This window comes from Marmota flaviventris, chromosome 16 (assembly GCF_047511675.1).
Source record: "Marmota flaviventris isolate mMarFla1 chromosome 16, mMarFla1.hap1, whole genome shotgun sequence".
In the NCBI taxonomy this organism is placed as follows: Eukaryota; Metazoa; Chordata; class Mammalia; order Rodentia; family Sciuridae; genus Marmota; species Marmota flaviventris.
In genome coordinates, this window is record NC_092513.1 from 61113930 (window position 1) to 61138601 (window position 24672).

General features: G+C 31.4%; 1 protein-coding gene across 9 annotated transcripts in view; it reads right to left on the minus strand.

The window, feature by feature from the left end:
* The window catches only part of Ankrd12 (ankyrin repeat domain 12), a 118161-nt gene that overhangs the window by 31125 nt on the left and 62364 nt on the right, over positions 1–24672 (minus strand). For 7 of the 9 annotated variants that reach the window (XM_071602464.1, XM_071602463.1, XM_071602460.1 and 4 more), the window contains 4 exons: positions 23305–23451; positions 20780–20980; positions 19517–19659; positions 14619–14766 (listed from right to left, as the gene is read on the minus strand). In XM_071602464.1, coding sequence (XP_071458565.1) covers positions 14619–14766; positions 19517–19659; positions 20780–20980; positions 23305–23451 — 639 coding nt within the window. Of the gene's footprint in view, positions 1–5586; positions 5667–5782; positions 5846–14618; positions 14767–19516; positions 19660–20779; positions 20981–23304; positions 23452–24672 lie in introns of those variants that run through there. The other 2 variants (XM_071602468.1, XM_071602467.1) reach the window with 1 other exon arrangement.

The window sequence follows — 24672 nt, forward strand, 5'->3', positions numbered from 1 at the left end:
ACATAGCTATTTTTAAAAAGCAGAGTGGGAAAAGATTATTGTCTGAATTATTTCAAAATCCCTACAACAAAAAGTTTGTGCATGTGTTTAAGGCACTCAATCAAGATTTACATATTTTTTTCAATACTAGGAATACTAAGAATTACTTTTACAATGAGAACAGTGTTTGTTTATAAGAATGAGCTAGTGCTTAAAAAAAGTCCCCATGTATACTTCAAGTAATCTTAACTGCTTTATTTATTTAAAAACAGCATTTATGGATTTTTTTGTTAAAAAATAAGACAGTTCATGTTAGAAAACCATAAAAATAGAGAGAGGAAGCTCTGTGCTAGAGTCTTACCAGCCTTGAACTTAATTTCAAACACTCAGCTTCTGGGAATAAATGTCTTATACAACACCAATGTGTCATTGGGCCTAAACCTGATCACCTAACAGTAACTTTACACAATGAGCAATATGTACTAATGATGTCAATGACCTAATGTAACTTATGGATATAAATAAAGCTGGCATCTCAGATGAGCAGCCCCTTTTACTCTGCCCCTGTACCTTGCTTGTCTCCATCTCTTTTTGTTTTTCATTACAATTGTGTGTTAAGAATCTAGTCTTTCCTTGAAAATATTTTCCACAAAATTCTGATCCTCTGTATTAAGGTAAACCAAGTGCTTATTGCTGTCATTCTAGAATTTTTCATCAAAAACCTGAATTTGTCGACACAATTTTTTTTTTTGCTTTTGTTTCTATCATGTTTCCCTGTTTCTGTTTCAACAAATTTAAAATAAATCCTTATCCTTAAAGTTATGATATGTGTTGTGCATTTTTTTTTCTTTTGGTCCCCCTCTCCTCTTTCATTGGAGAGGGAAGATAAAAAAAAATCTTTTTGATCTGAAAACATATATCTTTCTTCAGTTAAAAGGCACTTTTCACAAATTAAATTCTTTTCATATCATTTGCTCTTTTTTGGAATGTGAATAAGATGTTCTGGGTGGGTTTTTTTTTAAAATAATGTTTTTCTTGCATTTCCAATGTTTTTGTTTTCTGTATGTCTCATATACCCTTCTTCCACATCTCTAATTAGATCTTCAGCAATGTCTTAGTCTAGTCCTCAGTACTGTATAGAATATTTAGTTATCATATACTTGAATTTCAAGGTCTCTTTGGCCTCTTGTTATTCTCTTTTACAGCAATCTTCTCTTAATACGGTGGTGGATCCTCAAGAACACTGAGAACTTACCTTTCTTTTCCTGCAATATTTACCATCTACAGACTCAATTTTTGGCTTTAATTCAGTCATTTTCCTCAAACTTGGTATTTCTTTTCAAGTGGATAAAGAGAAAAATCCATTTGATTAAGCAGTTGGTTTATGGAAGAGTCTCCTGTGAGTTAGGAGGTTTGTGGTTAGTAGTCTCTAATCCTAGTCTTCCAGCTGAGAATGCTCTCTAAGTATAAGACTCTTCTACTAAGAAAACACAGAAATTAATAGAAAAAAACTGAGAATCTCAGTTTAAGAGAATATCTAGGGCCTCACTGGGAAGAAAGTTTTACAACTGCAGCAGGATCCTTTTAGTTGATATTTCCTTTGTTCTGCAATAGTTCACTAACCAAAACTACTATATTTATAATTAAAAATTATATAAACATAACGGTTATGTTACCTAGGCAAAGAAAGTAACATTTACAAAATGCACCTGTATTTAAGAAACAAACCTTAATAGCTTTCACATCCCCAAACTAAGTCATGTAGCTTAAAAAAGGGGAAATTAGATAATTTCAAACTGTCTCTTCTAAATTTACATCTGTAAACTTCAATTCTAAATTCTCCAGAATGTTAAGTGTTTTATTGGCAAAAAGTAATTATACTTCTATTTGAAAATAAGTTCACCATGTGAGCATTTATTTTCATTTTAGTTTTATAGTAATAGATATTGGTAAGAGAATTATAGCTGAGAGTGTAGTTGTGAGATGGAGAGGGAAAAGAACATCATCAATAGCTGAAAATACTAAGTCTGAAAGTAAAATCTACAAATGAAATAAAAATCAAGTATCACTGCACTCTATTTACACTCCCATTAGTTATCACACAACGCTCTTCTACTAAAATTGTTGCTAACACAGAAATTGATTCTACAAACAATACAGTTTCCCTCCTTTGAAAATAGGACAGGTACCACAACAGAAATTTTGATGTCACTAAAGGAAACTGACAAAAATCACCCAGTCTCAGATATTCCATCATGAATATATAACATTACATGAAGGTCCTTTAAATCATGACGAGATAAAAACATTTTTCTGCAGACAGGATGATGTAGCTCAAGATGAACTCATTTAAATGTACACACATATAATCAATGTTTTAAAGCAAAAGGGTTTTTAGGGTTCTGCCCAAAAATATCCCTTGAATAGAGTTTTTGTCTTAAATATTCAGCAATATCACACTATAATTATTATGTGACAGACTCACTTTAAGTTACTGACAGAAATTCAGCTTTTTAAAGAACACTAAAAAAAAAAAATTAATCTTGATATTTGTGATAAATAACTTTACATTTTGGGGGCAAATATACTTGGAATTTCTACTATGTTACATTTAATAATATTACTATATTACATTTCAAAATTTAAACACTTACAACGTGTTAATGTGCAAACCATCCAGAGCACACAGCAGCTGCAACTATAATTTTCCATTTTTCTGATATATATGTGCATGCTATGCAAGTCAAAGATGCAGAATATAATTTTTATTGACACTGCTAAAGAGTGAATTTTTACAATGTATATTAATTTAGGTATTCATAATTTCCACTTTTACCTCTACTTAAAAACTGACATATTTTTCTATAATAAATCATGCCACCTGAAATTAAAAATTCTTAGATTTTGGGACTAGTTTAATATAATTAATTCACATAAAACACATGATAAAATCTGTATTGATTTAAAACTACCAATTTAATTTAAAAAACTATAGATTTTAAAATATTGGTAGAAGGAAACTGACGGTAATTACGTAGAAAACATTTTAAAAATTAAAATTAAGAACTCTGTGTGTAAAGCATACATGCTACAAAAAAGAGGAGAAAACAGGGCATGCAAAAACACTAGAACAAAACTTCTTTTAATTAGTAATTAAGGAATACCTGATTGCCTATTATGGTGTATGCTCAGTCTTCTGAACATAAGATTCCTAAATAGCTATTTTGAAGTATTGATAATAAAGGGATATATATAAAAGATAAGCACCAAATATGGTGTTTGGTATTATTCAACAATTTCAGAAATAGGCTTTATCAAGAAAATCATTAACAATCTTGGTAAAATAGATTCTTGAGTTATAAATGGACACTGATTTTCCACAAAAGTTCAAATCTATATTACAATCTAACAAATACACTGAAAGTTATTAAAATATGCCATTTGGAAAGAAACAAAAAATGCTATTTACATTTTAACTTTCACATAAAGTAGTGAAATCTTTAGTATACCAATATATAAACTACTCTATAAAATGCTCTATTGAGTCTAGAGTCTAATGATCAAACATGCTGACATACATAACACTTTAAGTAACCTCTTCCTAGAATATCCATAATTCTAATTACAGGTTTGCTTGAAGCTGGGTACAGTGAAGCACACCTGTAATCCCAGTGGCTTGAGAGGCTGAGGCAGGAGAATCACGAGTTCAAAGCCAGCCTGAGCAAAATAGAGGTGCTGAGCAACTCAATGATACCCTGTCTCTAAATAAAATACAAAATAGGGCTCGAGATATATGGCTCAATAGCTGAGTGCCGTGTGTTCAATCCTTGGTACGGCTTGCTTGTTCAATCCTTGTTCTACCGCTCAAAAAAGGTTTGCTTTAAAACTTCCTAAGGTGATCTTCTTCCTACTCATAGACAGTTAATATCACATAAGACATTCAGTTAAAAATTCTGGTATAATGTAACTTAAATATTTGGATTGTTTCTAGACTTCTTAATATATTAAATGTTACAATTTCCATAAGCATGTACTGATATTTGTATTTTCATAGTTCCTGAAATATGAAACTGAGGAAGTAAGTTTCAAAAATTATGACAATGTATTTGTGGTGTAATAATACGATTTACTATTTTAACATGGACAAAATGAGGATTCAAAAATACTGCTTGTTTTATATATTTTATGACACACAAATGCACTTAGTAAACACTATATGGTAATTATATATCACTGTTTTTTACAAGTCTCCTATCTCAAAAAACAGCTTGGTTATTTATTATGATGAAACATTTTCTTCCATATAATGTGAGGAAAGTTTATAGCAGCTGCTTAAGAAACAAGGCCAGACTGTTGACAAAGATCAGAAAAAGATGAATAGCTCTTATGACAATGACTGGCATTTAAAGTTTGTACAGTGGGCACCGTTTTAAAGTAGTAAAACCAGTATCTGGCAAAGTTGCTAACAAAACCTCTACTTTGGCAATTAGTAAGTATCAGAAATTATAGGGGACATTATATGATAGAGAGTTACCCACTTTTCCATTATCATAATTATGGTTTATGAGTAAGATCTGGCTCTCTATGAATTCTCAGTATGATAGCAAGAAGCAATCATTGGTAGCAAACATTGTTATTAGATAGAATTTGCTATAAGAAGGTAATGTGAAATAAGACTACGGGAGAAGACTAAAGGGAAAAAGATTACAAAAGTATGCAAAATAAAAAGAACCACACATTTATACACAAATAGGCTATATTAATCAGAGCTTGTATTCCTGTAACACTTTCATGTCTGATACGCATGACACAAAACTGCTGCTCCAAGTGTGGTTCATGAAGTGAGGCCATCTGTAATTTATTTACTACTGATCTCTTACAAAAAGAAGGCTTGTGCCAGAAGTGGAAATTAAGTATGTCATTAAGCACACTGTTAATTTTAGTTGACTGTTAATTTTAGCTGATATTTTTCCACAGCACTTTTTTCCTTTTTGATGAAGAAAGTACTATGTTGATTTACATTTTGGCATGAGCTCCTCATCTTGAAGACTAGTAACAGATTATAGAATGGCTACTCTGAATAGAACTGACTAAAATAAAGCACAATGCCTAATGGAACAAAACATATGTGGAGTGCTACTTAGCTAACACACTTCCATTTACTCCAAAATTTTTAAGTTCTAAAATTCAGTCTTGATTATTCTCTAACTTTGCAGCACTTAAAGTGTATCTGTCACATGGATGACATGACATAGCAGATAGATAACAATGCTTTAAGTCTTTCCACATATAAACATCTATGGGCAGTTAAAGTAATTCTTTTCCTTTTTCTTTTTAGTTGTAGATAGACACAATATCTTTATTTATTTATTTTTATGTGGTGCTGAGAATTTAATCCAGTGCCTCATGCACGCAAGGCAAGTGCTCTACCACTGAGCTACAACTCCAGGCCTTAAAGTAATTCTTGATTAAATACTAGTAATTCTGAATTTAGAGTGAATGAAGTTTGATAATAGTTAAGTCTAATAAGGACCTCATGTAAATTAAACTTTGGGTATTTTCATCAGTCTTTTTTTAGCAACTCCAAAATCTTTGTATGATACTTACTGATAATTTTTGCATCATTTCTTGAGGGACTTTGATTAAGCAATAATTCAGGCACATTCACCAGGTGGAAAGTAAATATTCTGAAAGATCAATACATAGCTGATGAACACAGGTAATCATTAAGATCTGTGAAAATTAAAAAGGTTCTAAAATATGTGTTCTGCTCTAATTAAACACATACGTTCCAATAAAATACCTTTCTTGTGGGAAAATTTTGTTGCAGCACATCCTTCTATGGAAATGTTTTTTAACAAAAGCTGTTTTTCACAATGCCATTTTTCAGAAGAGACCAATGAAGAGTTCATAGCTATAATAAACAGAATATGCCGCATAAAAACGTCTACGTTTCAATCTTATTTTCTTACTTTCTAATGGAATAAAATGCAATTTCAGATAATATAATCCTGATTCCACATAGCACAAAAAATGTTTAGAGAATTTTCATCTTATGGCTAGCAGATGGAATTAGAAAATATAGGAAGCAAATGAAAATGAGATTCTACAAAGGCAGTGTGGGAAGCTGGGTGAAAGTCAAAGAGAATTATGTCCCAGAAACCAAGGTAAAAGAATTTTAGTAAGAATATGATTAACATTAAATTCTACATAGTCTGAAAGACAAGGACTAAAATACAGCTAACAACCTGTGTGCTCTCAGTAAAAATAGACTCCATGGAAAGTAGTCTATTACTTTAAGAAACTTAGTTATGAATGGAAGAAGTTAGAAAAGTAAACAAAGGGCAAACCAAGAGCAGATCATATTGACAAAATTTGTATATTAATATGCACACAAATACTGTCACAATTGTGGCAAGCTTAACATCTACCTTTTCCCCTCCACCAAAATCATCACTTCCTCTGCAAGTAGTCCCCAACACATGCTTCATTAGCAGTATGCTTACAAAATTTCATGCTAAAATATTATATGTACATATACAAATACATGTAGGTTTTCAAAATATTCTTCAGGGCCACTGGTATTGGTCAGCAGTAAAGCATCTGCCTACTAAATGTGAGGTTCTGGTTCCATTCCTAGCACCACAAAAATAAAACCAAACAAAAAACCCTAAAATTAAGGAACACTGCTTTCTTAATAAAAATGACCTCTGACTATTCATATTGATCTTTCTCACTCAATATCTTATGATAATCTCTCCAAGAAAACTGTAACACAAAGTATATTACTGACATTCTTTTTTATGATTGAGGGTAATCCATGTTGTGGCTGTATCTTGATTTAATAAAACAATCCCCTAGTGATCACTGTACACTTACTTTTACACCAACAACATCACCACAATAACCACAAGGTATTCCCAGAAGTATGCTGCTATATCAAAAAGTATAGGTATTTTTTTAAATGCTTTTTTTATTAAAGTTTGAGCTTTCAAAAATGTAGGCAAAATATTATTGCCTTAGCTCCAATAATCATTAATCTTTGGCCAATTCACATATTCATTCACCCCATTTTTATATCATTTTGAAGTAGAACTCATTCATCCTACCATTTCATTATGAATGCTATATATATCTCTAAAATGATAAAAGCTCTTGTACTTTTGTTTGCAGTTGCCAGACTTGACACTAAGAATTCACATATCCTTTTAATCTCCCTCAATTAGGTACTACATTTATAAGTTGATTTATTCTTCTGTTATTTCTCTCTAAAAAAATATCTATATATTTATATGCTATTTAAGTCTTTATCTGCAACTTTTAAAAATCTGACAAGTAAATGGTCAGGTACAGGATTCTTAAGTCATATTTATTTTCTCTCAGTAGTCTTTTCTTCCTCTTTCGCAAATTAGAAGTCAAACACTGATCTGACTTTTTCTTTGTAGGTAAGAGCTACATTCAGAGCTAAGGAATTTGACTAATGCATAATCTAGAGATTTTTCACTAATTCACTTGGGGAATGCAATGAGTTTCACAATCAAGAGACTAAGGCATTTTCAGCTCAGAAAAAAAATTATTTTGTTGATTATATTATCGTTGCCTAGGTTCCTTGTTTATTTTTCTTCTACATTCCTATAAATTTTATGTTAGGTCTATTAGGGTTCCCTAAAATGTTTTAATTTATTTTGTTTTTAGTTGTAGATGGACATGATGCATTTATTTTTATGTGATGCTGAAAATCAAACCCAGTACCCCACATGCTAGGCAAGTAGTGCTCTACCACTGAGCCACAACCCCAGCCCCTTTTTACTTTCATGATTCTTTCTCTTAGTATATTTTTGATGTATTATACAAAACAAGTTTAATTTTTTAATTTGATAATTTAAGTCTCAACAGTGAACATTCCAATCTTCCTCTACTAAGCTGTTTATAAAATTGTTTGTTCAAGTCTTTTTGTGCTGTATCTGAATTTTTAAATTTTTTTTTTCGTTGTTGATAGACCTTTATTTTATTTATTTACATGCAGTGCTGAGAATCAATCCCAGTGCCTCACATATGCAAGGCAAGTGCGGTATCACTGAAATCACACAGCCTCAGCCCCTGAATTTTCTTAATGTCCATTTCTGTTGCTGAAGTTGTTTCCTCTAGTTGTTTTATTTAGCTTGGTTAACACTGTTTGCTTATTCACATTGATTAGTATCTTTTATTTCTTGGAGGGTTGTTATTTTCTGTTGTTGGCTATCTGCAACTTAATGTTGGAGTAGGTTAAGTGGAAAGTCTCTGGCAAGTGGTGAAAAACAAAGTGACCTCTACCTACCCCTTTGGTTCCCAAGCCAGCAGCTGAAGCACCAGGAAGTCTCTCTGTTCTCTAATTCCAGGTCCTTTCCCAATCCTAATGATAGACTCAGCCTCCAAACAGGTTCAGGTGGTTCCTTAGATTTATAGGGGATGAGAGCCCTGGCATAATCTCCAAGAGCCAGTGTCTTATCCAAATTCAATAAATATTTACTGAGAAATATTTATGTACCCTACACTTAATAGAGTCCAAATTTTTTTACTGAAGGATAATGAGATAAAAAATAGAGACCAAGAGCAAAGTGGCAACCTTCATAATTTTGCCTAGTTTTAGCTCTATTCATTAACATTACTTTCAAGTAATGATTGATGTCAACTCTTTACCAAGATTATACTTTTCCCTTTATTCACCCCACATCCCAACTCCTTTCAACAATTTGTCTCACTTTTGGATAGACAATACCTTTGTGGATCATTTCCTAAGTGAAACCAAAGAATTATCACTATTGCTGGTCCTTTCTCAAATGACTTTCTTTTTTTGATACCAGGGATTCAACGCAGGTGTGCTTAACCACTGAACCACATTCCCAACCCTTTTTAAAATGCATTATGAGGTTTTTCCTTTAACATATCACCTCAAGAATTTCTCAGGATTAAAAAAAAAATGAGTTTATCAATACCGCGAAACATATATGTGCCATTTAATGACTTTTTTTGAAAATTTTTTGTAGCTGTAGATGGACAGCATGCCTTTATTTTATTTGTATGTTTTTATGTGGCGCTAAGGATTGAACCCAGTGCCTCCCATGTGCAAGGGAAGCACTCTGACACTGAGCTACAGCCCCAGCCCTAATGACTTTCTCTTTTTTTGATACCAGAGATTCAACGCAGGTGTGCTTAACCACTGAACCACATTCCCAACCCTTTTTTATATTTTATTAGAGACAGGGTCTCACTGAGTTGCTTAAGGCCTTGCTAAACTGCTGAGGCTATGTTTGAACTCATGATCCTCCTGCCTCAGCCTCCTGAGTCAATGGGATTACAGGCAAGTGCCACCATGCCTGGTCATCTAATGGTTTTAGAAAAATCTTCTACAGAAGAATAAATAATCTATTAATTTTTTAGTTGTACTCATTATTGGAAAAGTATAATGTGCCTTTCAAGTCATTTTTATTCCTACATGTTCTTTTTTGTTTTTGTTTTAAATACAATTTATCTGTTGATTGAATCACACATTTGGGTTTCCCACAATCTAAATTTTGCTGATTTGCAATTCAATATGCTCTCTCACCTTCACATTCCCTATAAACTGGCAATTGGATTCTGAGAGCTGAAAACACTGAGGATTGCACCCTTTGACAAGGCCACAGAGGGAGTTTAACATGTTCTTTCATCCATGGCACATGTTTTCTTATTTGCTTTCTCACTTTTTAGTTAATGTTAGCAACTGCTGATAATTAAAGCTTAGATATATTAACTGGGGGTTGTAAGATGTTCATATTTTAATTTTTCCCCACTTATTTTAACTGAATTAATTTTATAAAAATACTTTTCCTTGCCCTCAATGAAGTCCAGTGACAGGAGTTCACAGAGGAAAGAAAAATTATTTTTCTCTTTATTACTTAATTTTAGAGTTAAATATTTCATTGTCTTCTGATGACAGATTGTTTTTAAGTTATCATAATAAGCTCATGGACTTAACCATATTTGATGGGTTCCAAACCTTTGTAATTAATACGCTTTTCAGAGCTTAAATTCCATCTTTGACCAGTGGGAAAGTGCTCCAAGTTGTCTCCTATTTTTGTTTTGCATTGTTGGGAATCGAACCCAGGGCCTCATGCATGCCAGGCAAACATTTTACCACTCAGCTACAACCCGAGGGCCCCAAGTTATCTCTTAAGGCCTTCTGACAAGACTTCATATTAATCTTTGATTCCTTCCTTGAAATCTGGAATGAAAAGATGCTTTACTCTCATCTTACATATTTCCTACTCTTGGTTTGGAATCATCCTTTTCTAAATAAGTCTTCATCTTCTTTTAGTAGAAAATGTTTTTAAGATCATAATCTGAGAATTAGAAATGATTATTGCTATTGTCTTAATGTTCTTAAGTCTTTTTAATTGACAGAGCAAGGAAATTTTTGTGTATGTATATATTTTAAATTTTATTTGGAAACAATTACAAACTTACAAAAAGAAAAATTAAAAATATTAAACATTATATATCCATTATCTATCTGGACTTCTATATTATTAATCTTTTACTCTCTTGCTTTATGATTTTTTTTCTTTTGTTATCTACACATGCACATGTAAATATATTTTTCTGAAGCTTATGATAGTAACTGCATGCATCACAGCACTATACTAAGGAAATAAGTATTTGCTAAGACATAAAAATGTCCTTGTATGTCATCACAATACAGCTGTCCACCTTATAACACTAATCTCCTGTCCATATTCCTTGTTAAACTACCTGATAATATTCTTCATAATCATTTTCCCCATCTAGTATAGGATCTAGTTTATAGCAAGTATTGCCTTTATTATCATCTCTTCAAATAGTCTGAAACATTTTATTGTCTTTACTGAATAATGAGAATAATCTTTCTCATTATCACTGCCATTTCTAATCTTTCATATCATGACCCTGTCTCTGTTTAAAAAAAAAACAAGCATTCATCATGATTATATATAATCAGCTGTGAACTAAAAAGTGGTATTATATACCCTCTCAGGATATTATATCTGGAAGTACATTATGAACATCTTTCCTTTCTAGGATGATGTTAATTTTGATCACACAATCTAGGTGTGCTATATTTCTCTACTACACCGTGACTGGTTTGTTTTCTTCTTCCCTCTCTTTTGTTGAGAAAAGGCTAATATGCTCACAATTTCTCCTATATTTTTCAAGTCATGAGTGATTCTTTGCTAACCATTTTTATCATGATGGGTATAAAATGATCAACTGTAGGAGAGGGAACTGACTCGGAAAGGAGGATAAGGGAATTTTCTGGAGTGTGAAGGCATCTTGTTACCTTGAAGGGGTTAGACTGCAATTCAACGCATTTCTGAAAATCCACAGAATATTACAGTCAAGAGTTGCAAGTTTCACAATGCAAATATTACTAAAAATTATAAACAAACATTGAACTCAAATGAAATGTATGCTAAAGTACTTAGGGATGTATGTAACTTATAATGAAATGCATAAAAAATAAGAAGAATTGGTGATTATGTAATAATGTAATAAAGGAAGCAGCAAAAGTTAACAATTATAAAATTAGTTGATGGATGTAAGTATTTACTATACCATTATTAGAATTTTGCTATGTGTTTAAATATTTTCATGATACTGAGTTTTTTTTAAAAAATGGTTTATAAAGACTATAAAGAGTGTTTGCTAAATGAGTCATTATAACTTGAGATAATTTTCTCATGTTAGCATAATATCTAGATTTTGAAAGTGCAACATATATAAGATTCTGGATGTGAATAAAGTTATTGTGTTCATCCACGACTAAAAAAATTTTTTAAAGGTCACTTCATAAGACACTAGAGCAGTAACAAAAACAGTACTTCCAAATAATATATGTGTGTGATTTCAAATGAGTACATTTAAATTAATAAATAGTTTAATTAGAGGTCTATTTTCTCCATATCACTAAGCAGTTTACTTATTTAAGAAGGCCATAGCACTTTCTTTTAATTAAATGTAGTTTACCTTTTATTTTGAAATATACACAATAAAGAAGCCAGTTTATAATGTTATTAAAATAATTAAAAACAATTTTAAACAGCTATACAAGTTACATATGCTTTAAAATTATTTCTCTGCTCATTTGGGGGCACTTAGTTCATTTAAAATTTTTAGTATAAGCACTACTATAATAATGGCTTTATACACATACTGCCAGCATTTCCAGCTACATCTTTCTGAATTTTTCATACATATAAAAAATGATTTTCTAGAAAGTCAATAAGAATGTATGAGTCCTCTCAATAAGAGTCACTGCAAGTTCACCAATGACAGAAAACTCTTTTAAAAGGCTTTAGCAATTTTATATGGCAGTTTTTATTAAGTACTTCTGTATGCTAGGTACTATGTTATAGTGGAGCCTGTTTTGAATATTTCTATTCTGTCTTATAGTTAAAGATCAGCATTTCACTGGCTTAGAAAAAGCAGCAAGCAGTTCTTTATAATTTTATATGTTAAAATGAGTTAGAGTTGCAAGACAACTTGACTTTTTCTGTACCTGCCTAATCTTTCTCCTGTCCCCTCTCTCTCCTTTTGTCTGTCTCCCCCTGTAGCCGCTTCTCTTGGTATCCCTGTTCTCTGAATTTGTGTGTATATGTCCTTTTAATTGTTTTGGTAAGATCTACATATATTATTGTGCTAAAGTCTAAAAGCATCTTTCACACTTTGGGGGCTCTATCCATCATTCTTCAGTTATGTTTATAAATTTTCCAATGATTAGATCTGCTGTTTATTGATTTAGTTGATCTTGCCAGATAAGCTACTATTTAATAAACTTCATTCCACTATTCTACTTAGAAACATTAGAAAATAAGTTTTTTTAAGAAAGAAATTATACTTAGAAACAATACCTAGAAAATTTATTTTTCACCATTGGACTCTGCTCATTATTAATATTTTACCTTTCTTTCTTCTCTCTGATTTCCTGAAGTTACTTATTTTCTTTCTTTTTAAGTTTAATGATAGCTACGAACTTTTACCAAATATAGCACTATTTTGGCTCATTCTGTACATACATATTAATAGTTATGTACACACTGTCTACAATTTTGAGATATTCTAATATTCTAATATGCTGGAAACAATGCTGCAGATTCAAAGTAGGACTACATTTCTGTCAATTTTACCATAGATTTCTAAGTTAACGTTTTACATATTTACATAATTCTCAGCTTTGAATTATATGTCCTTTATTACCACAAAATTATCATCTTGCTACCATGGACTAGTTTCTGACTTATCCAATTCTTATCCAATGTTAATACGATAATTCTTGCATTTTCAAAAGCATTTGTAACTGATATTTATTCAACTACCATAGAATGTCATTATACAACCTTTCATATTTGAAATACAATTTTACTAAACCTTTAGTGTTGTCTTTTCCCAAAGGTTTTAACTTGATACTTAAACTCAATTATTTTTATTTTTCTTATGTGATCTCACATTTATAGTCAATTTGATATCTATAGCTATTATTTAAATATCTCTTTTGTGGTAAGTGCTCACTGCTGAATCTTTTATTTCTGAAATTCCTTATTCTATTTATCATAATTTGGCACCATATCCTAATCAGTTGGAGTATATTTGCAACTAAGTTTTGTTCAGCAAGGCAGTAAAGATGTATTATTCAGAAGGTGGGTTCTTTTGGTTGTCCTATCAGGTGAAAAATAAAGTTGTATCATGTAAAATAAAAACTAGAACTTCTCTGCTTCCAACTATAGATGCCTGTCTATTGCTCTCTCAAAATTTCTGAGATGCAATTAGGTAACATCTAATTGCTTACAGGAATTCTTTAAGCTCTTGAGGATATGGCCACAGACTGAAAAAAACTCTATTTTTTTCTTTTTTTGGAACTGAGGATTGAACTCAGGGATACTAGACCACTGAACCACATTCCTATTTTGTATTTTATTCAGAAACAGGGTCTCACTGAGTTGCTTAGTACCTTGCTTTTGCTGACGCTGGCTTTGAACTCTCCATTCTCCTGTCTCAGCCTCCTGAGCTGCTAGGATTAGCAGTGTACACCTCAGTGTCCAGCTTAGAATTCTTTTTCATTGATTTTTGTCTGAAATATGATTGAACCTTTTCCATCTATATACACAGACTTTTTCAACATAACCAAAAAAAATTGTTATATTCTTTTGGCTCTTTCTTTTTAAAAACCGTTTATAAGGAAATTGCCCCTACCCTACAACAATGTCCAGAGTGAAGATGACTCATTAATGCCAGAAAAAGAGAGGATTTGCTTTTTAGGGGCATAATACAGAATAGACTGAAAAGAAGTCACAGGAGCAGCTATGCATGGGGAGAGGATCTACAATATACTTGAATATAATAAAGGAATAGCTCAGCAATTTTGTGGAGAAAATACAGAAAAGGGGTGGAAAGCACTATGACGCCATTCATACAAGGTATGTGTAGCAAAAACCTAGATTACTGACTACATCATTTTTAGGTAGCTAAGATTCTAATAAGAGCTAGCAAGCATTATTCTACAGTATTTAAATTTTATGTATTAAAAAATCAATCCAGAATGAGCTACCAAAAGTTAAACAGTTGAATATAAATTATCTAAAACCAACCTGTATAACTTTCATCATCATCAGACAAAGGCACCTCTCTTTTTAGCAATAACTCCAATTCCTCTGTTTCTGCTACATCCACTGGGCGCTCCCCATGTTTATTAGCTTGAAATGGGTTTCCACCATGACGAAGCAACAGTTTCACTATCTGCAACATTAAGTGGTAGGAAGATTTAGTCTCTTTATAAATGATATCGTTTTGATCATTCTCTTGATAACACAATGTTCTTCCCAGTGTTAATTCTACTCTCCATCTAATACTTGCATCCTATTCTAAATCATTATTCTCTTCCAGTTCCATTTTCACTGACACCTGCTTCCATGTGAAGACTGGCATCTACTAAAAAAAACTTCTGCCTTGAAGTTTAAACAGGGGCCTTTTAATGCTTAATTTCATTGTTTTTCTTCCTGTTTTATCATAAAATCAATAAGAATTTGAATATCTATTAATAAGTACTATTTCAGGTTCAGAAAAATCAATGAGTAATAACATAGCCACTTGAATTGTGGAAATTCAAGTAGAAATCACAAAGGATCTAGTTCCCTTCTTTTTAAAGCTAATACTATATTATAAGTGCCCTAATCGTCCTTTCTTCCTCATCTCCCAGGAATTTCATCTGTCATATGCCCACACAATTTACTTAGAACTAATGAAGCTTAGACTTTAAGGCCTTTCATTTTCACAGGAACCTTACAATTCCTTACATCTGATTTTGTATTCACTCTTTAAATTTTTTTCAAAAAGGACCCCTTCTTCCCATCAAAGTATATAAACTTCAGGAATCATAAAACCAGGATCTGTCGGGTTAGTCATCATTTCTTTTCTTTTCTCTTTGTATACTCTTCCTTTCAATATTTTTGAAACCCTTTTAGTTTGGCTTCTATCTAGAAGACAATCTTTTCAGTTCATGACTCTTCTACCTTAAAAAAAAAAAATAATGTCAATGAAGAAATAAAACAAAGACAAAGAAAAAACTGTGTTCAAAACTATATTTCCAATCCTAGATGCTTGGGAATCTGAGGCAACAGAAAGGCAAGTTTGAGGTCAGCCTGGGAAACTTAGGAAATTCTGTCTCAAAATAAAATAAAAAATAATTGGGCATGTAGCTGAGTGGTAAAGAGTCTGCCTGCCATGCAAAAGGGCCTGGATTAGATACTCAGTACTACCAAAAAAAAAAAAAAAGAAAGAAAGAAAAGAAAAAAAGAAATACAACAACAAAAAATCAAGTTCCTGAAAAAATGTTTATCTTTGCAGCCTTCTCTTTTTAAAATAGCTCTTCACTCTTCTACCTGCCTGCATCAGTCCTATGAAGTACCTATCCCTGATCTACTTTTTCAAACTTTAATATATATCACCTCTTTAGTGTTCTCACCTACTCTGACAGAATGTGATCAATATACAATTCACTCATTTTCATTCTCTTGTTCTCTTAATGCTAAACCCAAATATTCAAATGTTCATTGGATATATCCAATTGAGTATATGTGTATTTCAATACAAAAGCCCCAAATCAACGAGTTTCAAATTAAGTTTATTAAAACTTGTACCTTTAACCTTGCCATTCTTAGTGAAATCTACCCATTTACCAGAGTTAGCCAACTATTATCAATTGTGACTCCTTCCCATCTCTTCTTGTTTTGATCTTTTACTTCCACTGACATTGATGTGTTCTATGTGACACAAACCTACATTAAAATTTATTAATATATATTTCCCCCCTTATTATAAGACTATAAGCTTCACTTGGGATCAAGTCTTAAATATATTACTCTCTGTATCCCCAACAATTAACAATGGTGTTTTTGTATACTTAGAAAATATATAATTTAAAAGACTGTTTAAACAAATAACATGAACAGATGAGTATTAACTACATTGACCATTAAAATAATAATTTAAAAAGATACTGTAAATCTAGAATTTCAAACAAATTATTTAAGAATGAAGATTCACAATGAATTAAATGAAAAAATATTCTTGACTATTTTTGTAGAAAATTTGAAATGTTAGAATGTATAGAGATAACAATTTACTTTTGACTCCAAATGCTAATATTTTATTCATGTTTATGATTATTAAATTACAAGTGTTTATCCTTTTAAAACATCAACTAGCTTTCCAAAGCTGCTACTGAAGAACAATTGTTCCTGATCCTTAGCTCCATATTGGAAACATCTACCAAGTTACAAGAGGTGAAATCACCTGGCTATGTAGGATTGGGGAGGGGCTATAGAAGAAAAAAAACAAACAAAACATTGATTCAGTTATATTATTTGCAGTCCAAACAAGGAATTCCAGAGGCAAATGATGCCATCAATTCCTGAGCTTCAGTTTCTCTACAATTCTGTGCCACAATGGCTTTGGTTTCAATGTTCTTATCTCTCCTATATCAGAGGTAGACAAAATATGGCCTTTATATTTTTAAAGTTTTGTGAAAAGAGGAAAGAGTAAAAAGGAAGAGTAGAAAAAAGGTGCAAAGTTTAAAATATTTATGATTTAACCTTTATAGAAAAAGTCTGTCAAACCCTGTACTGCAATTATATATATATTTAATTTCCACCTTTTAAAATCTTGCTTTTCCATTTCTTCTGCTCTTTGTCATTGTGGGTCCGTGTCTTTTAAAATTTCACTTAGGAAAGACATTTGAGAAGGTTAAATAAAGTTTAAAAAAAACTCTAATCATTATAAATAACACTGTAGTGAACATTTTAATGAGCTGAAATGTTTTCCATTTTAAGGTTTATTTTCTTAGAAAAAAGCCCTAGGTTGGGAAACCAGAAAAAAGGATCCTGACATTGTGTCCTATGCACCAGGAAACGATCAATAAATATAGAGTACATGTCTAAGATGATGAGTCAGGTAAAGATTCAAGCATGATGCAAAAATTTTAATAGCCAATATTTTATAGACATCATTCTCATATGCAGATATTTATTCTAAAAAGGACTTAAGGCAAATTAAAGTTACTTGTAACAGGCAACAAACTAGAAGTATGTAAAAATGATAAGACAAAAAATGATAGATACCAAACAACTAGAACTAAGACTAGTATAAAATTATGTATTGTGAGGTATAATACACTTATACAGCAGGTCAAGGAATACATTGCTCAGAAGCAAGGTTAATCTTTTCTTATTCTAAATAATTTAGACCTCGCTGTAAAGAAGCTATGTTTCTGCTTCTTCCACATTAGGAATTTTTAATGGACAGTTGAAGTTGTCATGGCTATCTCTGAATAAAAGAAATCCAATTCCTTAGGGAGAGGCTCATAAGACCTAATATATCTGTATGCAGAATTGAGAGTTTTTGGTAGATCTCAATTCTCTTTTCCTTAGACTCAAGTAAAAACAACAAAGAGAAAATAGCTCTCAAATTGGGACTCCTACTATCCTAGGCTTGTTGGTAGGAGGAAAAGCAAAGGTCTTTTGAAAATAGCATGCCAATCTTGCTCAGAAAGAGACTGTAAACAGTGTTTGAATCCATTTTAGTACATGAGCCAAAAGGTCGGCTTCTAGAAATATTTTGCAGCTATGTACATATTTAGAAACTTATACTCATGTAAACAAACATGTCTTAGTCACAAGGCATAATTCTTTTAAATTACACTTGGAAATCAAGAAACCTTTATATACCACATTTAAAGGAAAGTTATTCATTTTTTGAAACTATTAATAATGCATTTTTTAAAAAATGGTAAAGTATGGTATTAGCTAGAAAACACATCTCTTCTGATAAAGTCAGAGGAAAGGGCAATGCCTCCTATATTTTGTCAGGCCTTATGGACTAAGCCTTTGCCCTTTTGCCTGTCCTCAGTTATCTATCCACCTATCTATCCATGCATCCATGCCAAATTTATTATTTCTTTTGCAACAAACATTTCCAGGATCAGTAACAGAAAACACAAAATGCCTGTATGTATGATATTCACAGACTAGCACAGGAAACATGACAATAGGTAAGTAAAGAGGAAGAAAAAAGTGGTATCACATAGATATGTACCAATTGTTGATGCAGCAGAGAGGAAAGAATGGTCAACAAGACCAAGTAAACAAGACCAGTTTAGAGAAAATAATAAAGATTACATTTTCCTTTTAATAGAACTTAATGAGTAACATGGAAAAGTATATTATAAAATTATAAATAAGGAAAATAGCATTTTTAATCTAAATTTTAGTTTCTAAAATATTTGAGTATATTTGAAGTAACAATTCAGGTATAGTTTTAATTTTCCCCCTGATATTTCTACAATATTTTAAGAGTTTAAGGTGTGCTTACATGCAGTGTCTTCTTTTCCTTAACCAAATTCCCCTTAGATAGGTATTATTTATTATATGATTTTAAGATGAAATGGAAGTATAGAGGAGAGACATAACTTGTTCAAGATCACAAGCTTCTAAACTAGTAAGGTCGGAATTCAATTCATACTTCTCTTCACTCTGAATTCCATTTGTCTAAGGTAAAAATGCTTTCCCAAAGATACATAGTCCAATTTTGTAAAAGTATTATAAGTAAAATGTGCTTTAACCACATTTGGTTATCTGACACTACAATGTCTTAAAATAAAATTTCTTCCTAACTGTTTTAACAATCAATTATCAAATCAAAGATTAAAAGATAATGCTATATGTGACTGCATGACCAATGTGATTCTGCAACCTGTATACTCAGAAAAATGAGAAATTACATCCCATCTGATTCAAATATATGTCAAGATCACTATACTTTCATGTGTAACTAAGTAAAACAAAATAAAAAAAGATAATGCTAAATCTGACTATAAAGTAGCAGTTAGGAAAAAAAGGGACAAAAGATCGTACAACTAAGAAGTAAGCTAAATTATCCTGGGTTGAAATCTATGATGGAAATGTACATTATTGATTTCTTCTTTCATACTTACATCTCTGTGCCCACTACTAGCAGAATCATGGAGTGGAGTGTCATCATCTAATCCTTGTGTGTTAACATCTGCTCCAGCTGCTATAAGTATCTTCGCAACATCGTAATATCCAACATTGCAAGCTTCATGCAGTGGTGTCCAACCTAAAGTTAGAATATTAATTTAACATACAATTTTAAGATACATGCAAGATATATGCAAATTTATAAGAAACATTTACTACCATTACTGATTATGGATATCAAAATTAAAATTTTAAATTATTAGATCATTAATATTTAAGTTAATATCTTCAAGTTGAGTAACAGACTCTTGATGGTAGTATAAACTGACACAGGAGCATTATTTTGGTGGGCAGTAAGCCATTATGTCAAACATTTTAATGTGCATTTGCTTTGTTACAACAACAGTTTCAATTCTACTAAAACAGTTCCAAGCTACACACAAAGTTGTTTTTTTGTTTTGTTTTTTAGTTATAGGTGGACACAATGTGGTGCTGAGGAGAACCCAGAGCCTCACGCATGCTAGGCAGCACTGTATATCTGAGTCACAACCCCAGCCCACAAAGTTGGTTTTACAACAGTGTTCACTAATGATAATATTATGAAGCTGTTAAAAATGAAGTAAATTTACCTATATGTACTGAAAGAAATACCTGTAATTACAGACAGGCTGCAGAACCACAGGTGGAATAATAATATTTTTTTAAAAAAAGTTTATAAGTAAATGTTCATATTTACATATGATCATGAAAATAGTAAAAGAATAACCTACAAATTATTAATACCATTTCTTTGGAAAAAAAAAAGCAGAAGGGAAACAGAGTAGTATAAGATGGGAAATTAACAAGAATTTCTATATTATTTGAATTCTTCATAGTAAAAATACATTGGTGTATTATTTGAATAATTAAAGTTAAAATAATGCCACTCTCTTACAATCTTCATGTTCAAGTTAAAGTTTCTCAAGAATTATTAATGAATTAACTGCTTTGAAAACATCATGTACTCAAATTTACTTTGGATAGAACCAAAATTTAAAAACCATTATACAGTAATGTCAACTAAAATTTAAGTTCAATATGCAAAAATGTAATTATTGACAAGATAATACAGCAGAGAAGAAGGTTTTATGCACATACAGCAAAAGTATTGTAATAAAATATATTTTCAGAACTCTTTTGCAAAAGAAATATAAATAAAACTGGAACAAGAATCTGTTTCAATATTAGATCCTGAATATCATTCTTGAGTTTAATCTTACCTGCAAAATCTTTCACATTCACATTTGCTCCTAAACTTATTAATTCTTTGACTTGTTTCACATCTCCTCGAATAGCTGCCATGTGTAAAGGAGTTTCACCACGCTCATTTCTTTTATTAACTTTATCTTTTTGTCGAGATGAAGAACTGGGAGTTTTCTTTTGGGCTGCTGCTGTTTGTGATGGATGGTTTGGTGTGGAGTCTATAAGAAAAAAGTTCACAAAGGTTCTAGGCTAAATATTGTATATATTTACTAAAAGATTCTTAGTGATAATGTGTCTATTGCTAGAACTTTCTAACACCACAAAACTTGACGTGGATGATACATTAATAAATTTACACAAATACATAGAGTAAAATTTCTTTTAGGATTACCAAAGATAACAAGTTGATGAGAAACATTTTATTCTGTCAACTTATAAAACTGGTTTAAAATGATAATAATAAGTATCAAGTATATACCTTAAATGTATCTGTTTAATGAATAATCAATGAACTGCAAACAACTGTATTTTTCCTGAGCACTTTATAATATTAGTTTAACACCTAGATAAAATTAAATTGAAGGCCAAAGTTCATATCTCTAACTCAAAAGCACTGCAGTTTTGTTCTGATGTTGAGTGCAAATTAAGTTAGAGATGATCTTAGTATGAAAATAAAGCTAAAGATCTGAAATAAGGGCAAATGGAAAAAATCCCATAGATGTTATTCTTTGCTTTGATCCCCAACTTTTGATTTCTATTCTAGTTTTTATGTCAAAATCAGGAAAGTTAAACTAGATGATGCCCAAGGCACCACTCTCCTCTCTTTTTAGAACCACAGGGCAGGGAGAATGGGATGATGTTTTCTTAATTAAAGGTATGACAATATTAATTAATTCTGAAAATTTATAGCTATTTAAAAGAGTTAATACACTAAGAACAAACAATCTTGGAAAATAATTTTCCATCATCAATCTTGCAAACTGATATAATTATGGAGTTCTAAAGCAATATCAATAAAAAAGTAAAGTTTTACAGTTTGGATTTTGAAGTATGTTGTCTCAGTAACAGTTTTCTACTTATTTCTAGAATGTATACTCCCATAAGAGTAAGAATTTCATCTCTCTTATTCATCAACTATCTTTTTCAACTGTTTCAAAGACTTCTTGCTACATAGTGTAACTCAAGAAAACTTTGCTAAATGAATAAATTTTATTATACACTTTATAGTAAAATTTTTAAGACAGTTATTTTGTTGATTTTCTTAAAAACTAAAGGACCAAATTAATGGATAATCAATCCTAACCTCCAAGTACATCTGTTTGGTAACACAGCTTGATGTCAAGCTTTCTACTCCAGTTATATACATATTAATTATTAATAATAAAAAATGACAAGGAATTATCCTTAAATGAAAAGAGCCAATAGAACAACAATGTTATTGTGTAATTGTATTTACCCTAGGAAAAAAAAATAAAACAACCAAAAAATGTATATTTATGCCTAAAAATTCCCTGGAAATATAGATAAGAGACTCTGAAGAGTAGTGCCTCTCAAAGGGAGTCACTGGAGATAAAGAAGACTTCTACTCTTTGTCTTAATGTATTAATTCTTTAATATTCTGAAGACAAAAGTTCATGTTGTAAAAAGACATTTTTACAAAATAAGTCTTTGTAATTCAACATTTTACAGAAACATTTAAAGTTGTAGCAGTGTCAAATAATTTGACCACTCTTCTACCCAAGTTACTGGCAGAAAAGGTGAGAAAAATCCAAAAATACACTATTTTAAAAAGCACAAGGATCTACAATATTTGTAGGAGTGAAAGATATTAGATAGGCTCATGCTTTGATTGAAATCAGGATACTTAGAAACACTAAGAATTTAACCATCATGTCCCCAGGTGCTTACCCCCAATCCCTACTCCCACTAAGAGTCAGTATAAGAAAAGTTCATTGGAAAAATTTTCTTTTTCAATACATTTCTTCATCAATATATTCTTATATAAAGATGCCTTAAATTCAGAGCCAAATTTTTTTTTCTTCAGATACCTTCCTGTCTCAGTCAGAGAGAAGCAATGTATAATAAAACTGCCAATTTAAACAGCAGGGGAGCAGTGAACTGGAAGCATAGAAAACATCTTTACCGAAATTGGGATAAATCATTAGTAAGGTAAAAGCACAGTTTTGCCATGAACTTCCCATGTTGTTAACCTATTTCTAAATGACTCATTTTATTTAACAATTATCCACTTATGAAAAATGAGGGAAAGAATCCCTGCTCTTATACACTTTCTATTCTAGGGGAGGATTCATATCATGAACTTTCACACAGATAAATTATAACATTCAAACTGATGTTACAAGTAATTCTGATTAAATTCAAGAAAGAATAAAAATTAAAAATAGTTAAAAGTAACTGTCAACACAATGCAGCCAGCATTCTCCCTAAGTGCCAGGGAATTCAGACTGAACTATATTCCATAGGTACAAACATACATATACTAGATTATACTACAAATTAACTTAATGATGTTAGGTATCACCTGGACTGTTGTCTCTTGCTGTCATCTGCATAAGAAGTGCCATCTGCTTTCGTTCAGAGAGTGGATAACCAAAAAGAATGCTAACTGGTGTGGATTTCTTATTTCCAGCTTCCTTTTTTGTTTTCTTCTTTTCTGGACCTTCTTTCTCTGAAATTATTAAATATGTAAGAATTTGAAAAAAAAAAGTACTCCAAAGCAAAACATAAGACAACTTTTTTGACAGCTGCTATAAATATATATGAGAATCATTTATAATATATAAACTGGTAGTAGCCAGAGAAAAGAGCACTGGCCTTTAATTATATGAGAAAATTTTTGCTAAATGCTTTGGAAAAATTATATTCTTGTTTTATTGCTTCTAGGCACTTGAAATTTTTATTATTTTTAAGATTTGTATTTTAGTGATTAGTTCTGCTAAAATTTAATAACTTCAAAAACACTTCAAACATTCCTTACTATAGTCATCCCTTAGTATCTGCAAAGGTATGGTTCCAGGAACTCCTGCAGATACTAAAATCTAGTGCTCAGGTCCTTGACATGAATGGTGTAGTATTTACATACAATCTGTGCTAATCCTCCCATATTCTTTAAATTAGCTCCAGATAACTTATAATATCTAAAGTAATGTAAGCACTATGAAGTTATACTGTATTGTTTAGAGAATAATGGGGGGAAAGTCTGTACATGCTTTTGTATAGAGCAATTTTTAAAAAATATTTTCAATCTATGATAAGTTGACTCTGCAGATAGAGTGCTAACTTGTATATGATATCTTTGAAATTTTTCTTAACTACCATTTTATTCTTATTACTGCTAAACCTACATATCAATGCTTCTTCAAATTACTTTCCTAATTCCAGTAATGATTTGTACAACCTGCCAAGAAACTAAGTAAGACAATTCTAATCACTCAGCAGTTAATGGAATAAAAGCACCAAATCAATTCCTTTGAGTACAGGACAGTGGAACATGGGATGATATTAATCAAAGTTAAAAAGGTACAAATTAAGGACTCTGCGTGCCTGTGCGTTAATGAAAAAAAAAAATCTTACAAAGATTCAAAAATTTCTGAGGCCCTTTTCAAAGAGACTCCATCTATCACAAGGTCTGATATCAGATTTCGTTTTTGGAAATCCTTTGGCAATGCAGCCAGCATTCTCCCTAAGTACCAGGGAATTCAGACTGAACTAGATTCCATAGGTATAAACATACAAATGTCTTTTCTTTAGAAATCCTCTGGAAGTGAATGCAGTTGCTTTGTGCAAGTGAATACTGAGTTCTGACTACTGTCAAGGCATCTATTTCTTGGAAAGTCATATATAAATATTTGATATTGCGGTGGTTTAGGAGTACATGTAAAGTGCAGCT